Source organism: Ornithodoros turicata, chromosome 3 (genome assembly GCF_037126465.1).
Source record: "Ornithodoros turicata isolate Travis chromosome 3, ASM3712646v1, whole genome shotgun sequence".
Classification (NCBI taxonomy): Eukaryota; Metazoa; Arthropoda; class Arachnida; order Ixodida; family Argasidae; genus Ornithodoros; species Ornithodoros turicata.
In genome coordinates, this window is record NC_088203.1 from 10198356 (window position 1) to 10206769 (window position 8414).

At 55.8% G+C, this 8414-nt stretch overlaps 1 protein-coding gene across 1 annotated transcript; it reads left to right on the forward strand.

The window, feature by feature from the left end:
* Positions 1 to 4012: 4012 nt before the first annotated feature.
* On the forward strand, positions 4013 to 8210 carry LOC135387726 (uncharacterized). The gene is made up of 2 exons (XM_064616824.1): positions 4013 to 4081; positions 4515 to 8210. The coding sequence occupies exons 1-2, from the start codon at positions 4013 to 4015 to the stop codon at positions 8208 to 8210; spliced, it is 3765 nt and encodes a 1254-aa protein (XP_064472894.1).
* Positions 8211 to 8414: the final 204 nt, after the last annotated feature.

Below are 8414 nucleotides of genomic sequence, written 5' to 3' on the forward strand. Positions count from 1 at the left end.
AGTCATTTAAGAAGCGGAGCAGGGCTGTGGTGATGGCCCACTGAGTAGGCCGAGGGACGGGACCGAGGAGGGTGGCCATGGACAGTGTGTTGTAGCCCAGCTGTATTAGACGGCGATGGAGGGCTTGCCGTTGCGGGATGTGCTGCTGGCAGTGCAGAAGACAATGAGCAATGTCGCCCACCTCGCCACAGCTGGAACACAAGGGGGAGCTGGATTGGCCCATTTTGTACAGGAGCAATGGGGTGCGGGCAACGTTGAGACGGAGGCGGTGCAGCAATGATTCGTCCTGACGACTGCAGCGACACGCAATGAAAAAGCTAACCGAGGGGTCGATGGACTGCACGTGACTGTTGTAGGCGACGGCTTGTGATCTAAATGCTTGGGCACGGGTTGCACACCGGCGGCGAATAGCTAAATGGCAAGCCGAAAGTGTAAGTGGTGGACGTGCAGTGGCAGGGGTAACAGCTGCGGCGGCTCGTCTAGCAGCCGCGTCTGCGCGTGTGTTACCGGTCAGGCCCACATGACCGGGCACCCACTGAAGGGACAAAGCATGACCATTGGCACGGAGTCCGTTATACCTCTGAATGATCAAGCTGGGTATACCCTGTATGAGGTTGGAGCGGGCCGACATCAAGCGGAGGAGAGACGCCTTGCTGTCTGTGAGGACGACCCATTTCCCAGGTGGCAAGTCAGTTATATATTCTAGGGCAGTAAGAATGGCGAACAGTTCAGCCTCGGTGGACAACATGGGGTAGGGCAGTTTGTAGACCTGTTCATGGTCTGTATCGGCAACGTAAAAGGCCACGCCCGCTGCGTCAGACATTACGGAAGCATCGGTGAAGATTTGTCGGCAATGGGGATGGGTAGAGGTGAGATGGGCCAAAGCGAGTTGTTGGGCTACCACAGGGCTGATTGCCTGTTTTCGGGGAAAGTCTGGTATAGTGGCGTGAATGGGAGGCCGTTTTAAGGTCCACATTGCTGGCGCAAAGGTAGTGGCAGGTGTCGAGGACGGGAGACAGTCTCGTAAGCGGGCAACTGCTTTGGCAAAAGCGGATGCAGGGCAGCTCACAGCAATGCGGCGAAGAGGATGAGAGGGTTGCGTCAGGCAGCGGGCGTAGACGCGAAGGGTGGCTGAGTCCCGCAGAATGGGTATAGGGTGCTCATGAGCTTCGGCGAGTACGGAATATGTCTCCGTTGTTCGAGGGACACCAAGGCAAACACGGAGACTGCGGGCTTGGAGGTTCAGGAGCTCCTGCTCTCGTGTGCAGCTGAGGTCATGAAGGATCGGGAGGCTGTATCGCAGTGTGCCCAAAACAAGAGCCGTATGAACTCGGTGGAGGTCCTGGCAACACGGGCCCCAGGACGCACATGCGATACGTTTGAGGACATTGACCTGGCTGGAGGCTTTCGTGGCAAGCGCCTTCACGTGAGATGACCATGTGAGGCCTTGGTCGATTGTGAAGCCCAGATAACGGCAGGTTTTCACAAAGGTTAAGGGCGAACCGTCGATGAAGAGTGGGTATTTGTGGAACGATCTCCGCGAAAAGGCCATGGCGACAGTTTTGGCGGGTGAGATGGCTAGGCCGCGGTCGGCAAGATAGTTGGAGATTGTGTTCAAGGAGCGTTGTATACGGCGTTGAATCACATCACGACGAAGAGCAGAGGTCCAAATACAAATGTCATCTGCATAGATTGTGATGTGGGTGTGGCTGGGCAGCTGTGCAGGGAGGGAGGCCATAATGATGTTGAACAGGAGGGGGCTGAGTACGCTTCCCTGCGGGACGCCTCGGTGAACGGGATACAAGGTGGTATCTCCGTCAGCAGTGCGGACAAAGAGGCAGCGGCCTGTGAGGAAGTCCCGGATCCATGATAGGGGGCATACCCCTACGTTAGCGTCCTGGAGAGCCGTAAGGATTGCATTGTGTTGGACACTGTCATAGGCTTTCTTGATATCCAGGAAAACAGCAGCGGTCAGGAAGCCGTCTGCGCGAGCCTGCTGCGTCTCACTGACCAGAGCAATGACACTATCGAGTGACGAACGGCCTGAGCGAAAGCCCATCATTGTTTCCGGGAAGAAACGGGCACTCTCAAGGTGCCAGATGAGACGGGTGAAAATCATTCGTTCCAGAGTTTTACCCACGCAGCTTGTAAGGGCTATCGGGTGGAAGGAGTCGAGGTGATGGGGCGACTGGCCGGGTTTGAGCAAGGGGACAACCATTTCCATTCCTCGGGTATTCGCCCCTGCTGCCAACTGTCATTGAAGAATCGTAAGAGGTGCTGCTTCCCCATATGCGGAAGGTGCTGGAGCGCCTTGTATGAGATCTGGTCTGCACCTGGGGAGGTATGTTGGGGCGAGGCACATAGGGCAGAGTCTAACTCCTCTAGTGTAAAAGGTAAGTCCAGGACTGTGTTGCTGGTAGATGGCATCGGAGTAGTAGCAGTTTGAGTTGAAGCAGGCAGGGCGGTGAGGCGGGCACAAAAGTCCTCTGCAACGTCAATTTCGGTGCGTGATGTGGCCAGAGACAAGGAGCGGAACGGGTGGCGTTGCGCTACAGGTGTCGAAAGGCCTTTAAGCACACCCCAAATACGAGACAGAGGTGTGCGGGGCGATAGGGACGATGCAAAGTTACGCCAACGGTCCCGTGTGAGTTTCTGGAGGCGTCGCTGAACAGCCTTCTGAATCCGTCTCGCAGCCTGCCGGTCATGGAGTAGGAGGGTGCGCCGTGCTCGCCGTTCTGCGCGTCGCCGGAGTGCACGGAGCCGCTCGTATTCCGCGTCTGTAGCGGAAAACTGAAGCGGGACGCGGTGCACTGTGGTTGCTTCCTGGGTTGCGGTGGCCACAGCGCGACAGAGGTCTTGCGCATTGCTTAGCCCGTCATATGCAAGGGAAGATTCGAGCACTCGCGCAAATCGTGGCCAGTCGGTCCGCTTGACGGAGTGCGAGCTGGAAGATCGGCGGCCATGCGGGATGCCGACCAGGACAGGTAGGTGGTCGCTGCCAAGGGTGTCCGCATCAACACTCCAGAGGAGCCGATGAGCGATGGACGCTGACGCGACGGTGAGGTCAAGACAAGAAGAGCGGTAAGTCGGGTAGACGAAAGTTGGAGAGCCATCGTTTAAAACGCAGAGATTCTTGTCCGCGAAGAGGTCTGCTAGTTGTTGGCCTCTGGTGTCAGTACGCATGCTGCCCCAGACTTCGTTGTGGGCATTAAAGTCCCCGCAGAGCACGAAAGGCGAGGGGAGGCCAGCTATAATGGAGCCCAGCTCATCCACGTTGTATCTGACCGATGGTGGGATATATAGTGAGACTATAGTGACGTCAAGTGAGCCCACACGAACAGAGCAGCAGACGTAGTCGCCGATCCCAACTGTTCGCAGGTCGCGCTGGATCGCCGGGAGGTCGGCACGGACAAGGAGCGCAGCACGGCTGGTCTGTCCACGGGGCTCCGAAACAAAGGTCACGTAATTCGAGAGACGAAAGTCATCCTTAATGCCGCTTTCTGAGATGCATAACACAGGGAATTTGTGGCGCCACACAAACTGACGGAAGTCAAACAACTTCGATTGCAGGCTGCGTGAATTCCACTGGAAGATCGTGGTTGATTGATAATGAACCATTGAGGCGCGAGGCCGACCATTATTCATTATCGGGCGTAAGGAAAGAGCCAGTACGGAGGAGAGGTTCCAGTGCAAGTATAGCTTGAACTGCAGGTAAGTCTGCCGCCGTTGGGAGCTGCTGGACGATGGCGCGTAAGGCGGCGAAGAGCATTGCGACTACAGTGTGAGATGTATTGCTTTGTCCCTCCAACAGACGGGGCTTCGGAATTTTAGGGTCTGGTGTCCGCTGTCCACTGGCCTGGGCCGCGATGCGCGCGATATGTGGCACTTGCTTGACGGCAGAAGCAAAAGACTTGGAAGGGCCGTGATCAGCGTGTGCGGGTGTCGCGGAACAGCCAGATAGGCGCGGAAAGTGAGCAGTGTGGAGATTAGTGGAGCGACGGGGTGGAGGGGCATGCGATTTTCCACTGAGCATGCGCCGTCGGTGTGCAGCTGTTGCTGCCCTTGCAACCGTACAGGCACGGTACGTTGCAGCGTGGTGGCCGCCACAGTTTGCGCATGTGGGCTCACATCGTGAGGTACATTGCTTATGATCATGTGGGCCAGAACACACTTTGCATCTTTTCGAGCTGCGGCAGTCACGAGCATAGTGGCTGTTGCGAAAGGAGAAGGAGGAATAAAATCACTTGTTGTTTTTCGGTGGGCAAGAAGGCGAGCAGTCGTGGTCCCTGTTACTTCGTTTCGCTAATTCGGAACATTTGGTGCCGAAACCCGGGAACGAACCAGGGACCTTTAGAGTCACAACACCAGAAGAGAAAAAGCGGCTGCTGAGCTCCACGCGGCGCTGTTATCGATGTGCAAAACGCTACCATCATGCACGCCACTGTCGAACCTCAGCCAGTTTAGTTTGCAGGAAGTGCAGTGGTCACCATCTCACAATACTCTGTGATATACAGCCCGTGGCAGCGTCTCTAGCCGCCGAACCCCATCCGGCAACGGCCGCAGCGCCGTCTCCGGTGCAAGCAACACCAGCTTCTATGGACAGTACCGTCATACTGCTTCAAACTGCTGCGGCGGATGCCTCGGGCCCCGGAGGCAAGGCAAGAGTCCAGATCCTGCTTCATAACGGAAGCCAACGGACCTTTATCAGAGAGGACCTCGCTATGAGCCTACAATGTGCGACAATCGACGTTGAGGACTTGGCCATCTACGCGTTTGGATCAACGCAATCTGCCCGCCACAGATGCAGTAAGGTCACTGTAAATATTACAGGCCGTGACGCCACCTTCGAGTTAGAAGCTCTAACGATTCCCGAGATATGCAAGTCCCTGAGCCCTTCGCTGGATCCGCATTTAACACGCATGCTACTTGAGCGTGACTTGCAACCTGCGTCAACATCAGGCGTTTCCCGAAGTGTTGACATCCTGGTCGAAGCAGACAACTACTGGCGTCTTGTAACGGGACGAATTCTGAGGATGACGGAGGATCTCACTGCCGTTGAAACGGTGTTTGGTTGGGTTATACAGGGCTCAACGACCGTGCATACCCGGCTCCCCCAATCGACATGTGCCCTACTTCTCACTTGCGGAGATCCAGAGTCTGACTGTAGTGCCGAAGACTTGTGGAACCTTGACACGCTCGGAATCACAAGTACCGAGCCCGCAGCCAGCCACGTGTGCAGCACGGACCTCCAGGTCTTCGAGGCGGGCATAGCAAGGTCGAAAGAGCGGTATGAGGTTCCCTTGATGATTCAGGAGCCTGGGCTTCCACCGGATGCCAACAACAAAGCCACGGCAGTGCATAGGCTCCGAGCCCAGCTCAGACGATTTAGCAGCGCATCAGAGGTTCTGCGGCAATACGACAAAACAATAAGAGAATATTTCGTAGAAGGCCATGCGGAACAAGTTACCGGCCCTGATCCCGACCGTAATCTCTACTATCTGCCTCACCATGCCGTAGTACGTAGCGAGGCCGCCACAACCAAGATCCGAATTGTTTTTGATGCGTCATCCCACATCACTGGCCAACCGTCGTTGAACAACGTGTTGTCGAAGGGGCCGAACATGAACAGTGACCTCTTGCATCTCCTACTCACCTTTCGGTACCACCCGGTAGCCCTCACTGCCGATATCCGGAAGGCATATCTCCAAATATTAATTCGGCCGGAAGATCGCGACGCCCTTCGTTTCCTTTGGGTTTCCGACCTTCCATCTGCCTCCAACCCGTACCCGCCGTTGCAGGAGTGGAGAATGACACGAGTGCCCTTTGGGGCTGCCTCCAGCCCGTTCCTCCTCGCGGCCACCTTGCAGCACCATTTCAGATCTGTCAGCCATCGTTACCCAGCCACTGCTGCACGACTTTCCACCAGCTTTTACGTGGATGACTTGGTAGTCGGGTGCAGGGATGTCGCAGAAGCCCAGACTTTCTACAAGGAGACCAGAGCCATCTTGCAAGAGGCGGGGATGGACATTCGGAAATGGGCGTCAAACTCCCCAGTCCTTCAAGAGAAATATCTGAATGATGGAATCGCATACGACAACGTCTCTGAACTGGGCTCTGTTCTTCGTGTACTCGGTGTGCCGTGGGACAGACAATTCGACGAGATCTGGGTCCCCACGCGGTCCGTCCAGGCCTTCGCTAAAGACGCCCCTTCCACGAAACGGGGAGTACTGCAGGTTTTTTCTCGACTGTATGATCCTTGGGGTTTCCTCTTTCCATTCGCCATTACAGCGCGCCTACTGTTCCAGACTTTATGGAAGGAAAAATGGCCTTGGGACTCCCCTCTACAGCCACCACTGCTGGACGCATGGCACGCATGGGTGAACGATCTGGCAACTCTCTCGGAGGTACGGCAGTCAAGATGGGTACTCGGATCCCAGCACAGCTTGCTCGATCTTCAAGTATTTGCAGACGCAAGCCCACGGGCGTACGGTGTCGTAGTGTATGTTCGCAGTCGAACAATCGACGGCCGCATCATGGTTTCCTTGCTCATCGCCAAGGGTCGCGTTGCTCCACTAAAGCCTCTAACATTACCGCGACTAGAGCTTCTCGGGTGCCTACTCGCTGCGCGCATTTTCTGTCGCATCATCAGTTCCCTGCCCATCGCAGCGCTCCAGGCCACCTTTTGGACGGACTCTACAATAGCTTTGCACTGGGTCAAGAATGACACTGACAAGTGGCCGCCGTTCGTCGCAGCCCGCACAACCGAGATACGACGGCTGACAAACCCGCAACAATGGTTCCATTGCGAAGGCAAACACAATCCCGCGGATCTGCTAACCAGAGGCGTATCCGCGAAGGCTCTGCTCGACAGCCAGCTGTGGTGGTCAGGTCCGCGGTGGCTATCGCAAGAGTTCGACTCAGCGGCTGCTCCCGTGGTTGATGCAGAGGTCTCTCCGACGGAAGAAGTTTGCTGTGTGGCAGTCTCGACAAGATTGGACCTCCCGCTGCGGTTGGCCGATTACAGTTCACTGAAGCATATTCTAAGGCTTACGGCTCATGTGCTCAGGTACATCCACAATCTGCGCTACCCGCAGTCAAGGACGACAGGTCCACTTTCTGCAGATGAATTGTCGTCAGCCGAACTCGTCTGGATACGCAACACGCAATCACAAGCGTTTCCTGAGGAGGTGGCAGCACTTCAAAGATCCGCGCCAGTATCGCGCACCTCCACCCTACTGACCTTGCAGCCTTTCCTCGATGAGACTGCCGTGCTTCGCGTAGGAGGCCGGCTCCAGCAAATGGACGACTCCATCGATATTCGTCACCCGATTCTCCTCCCGTCGAAGCACCGATACAGTGCTCTGATAATCCTGGACACGCACGAACGTTTGCATCATGCGGGAGTTCAAGACACCCTCAGTGAATTACGTCAAAGGTACTGGATCCTCAAGGGTCGTCAAACAGTTCGCCGCACGCTGCACACTTGTCTTCCATGCAAGTACAGACGGCTGTCACCCGAAACCGCACCAGTGGCCCCGCTGCCTAGAGAAAGAATCACGCAGACTCATCCGTTTGATGTTGTGGGAATTGATTTCGCCGGGCCTCTCTACGTCTCGCATGCCGCACTTCGCGAACAAAAGGCCTACATTGTTGTCTTCACATGTGGTGTCACACGCGCCGTTCACCTTGAACTTGTACATCAGATGTCCACCGAGCGGTTTTTAACAGCATTCCGCAGATTCATCGCACGACGTGGTCTACCCTCTGTCATCATGTCCGACAACGCTAGGACCTTCCACCAGCTGTCCCGTCTTCTCGCAGTCCTCTCGTCACCTGGTGTGCAGAACTTCGCCGCCAATCATCGAATTCGTTGGAAGTTCATCGTCGAAAGGGCACCCTGGTGGGGCGGGTGGTGGGAGCGGATAATACGCTCGGTCAAAGAAGCTCTTAAGCGATGCCTAGGAAGACGTCGACTGGACTTCGAAGGTCTGGTTACTGCGCTGTGTGACATAGAAAGTATCATTAATTGTCGACCACTGACGTACATTTCTTCGGACGTATACGACCTGGACCCTCTCACGCCGTCGCACTTTCTCGTTGGGAAAAGATCAACAGCACTTCCAAGCTACACCGCAGCTACCACGCCGCAGAACGCTGCGGAACTGCGCCGGTATTTCAGGACTCAAGAACAGATACGCATGCAGTTCTGATCAAGGTGGCGTAACAGCTCCGGTCCGCTAACCTTGGCAAGCGGGAACCAGACACAAGGCTCAAGATTGGAGACGTTGTCGTTATACACGACACAGGAGCGCCACGAATGGTCTGGAAGCTCGGGCGTGTCCATCGGCTGATATTGGGTCGCGACGGAGTAGTCCGTGCCTGCGAGCTGACAATGGCGAACGGATCGCAAATTC

Coding starts and splice junctions, on each gene's coding strand:
- LOC135387726 (XM_064616824.1), top strand. CDS start 4,013: ATGCGATTTTCCACTGAGCATGCGCCGTCGGTGTGCAGCTGTTGCTGC. Junction 4,082..4,514: donor CTTGCAACCGTACAGGCACG/GTACGTTGCAGC, acceptor TGTGATATACAG/CCCGTGGCAGCGTCTCTAGC.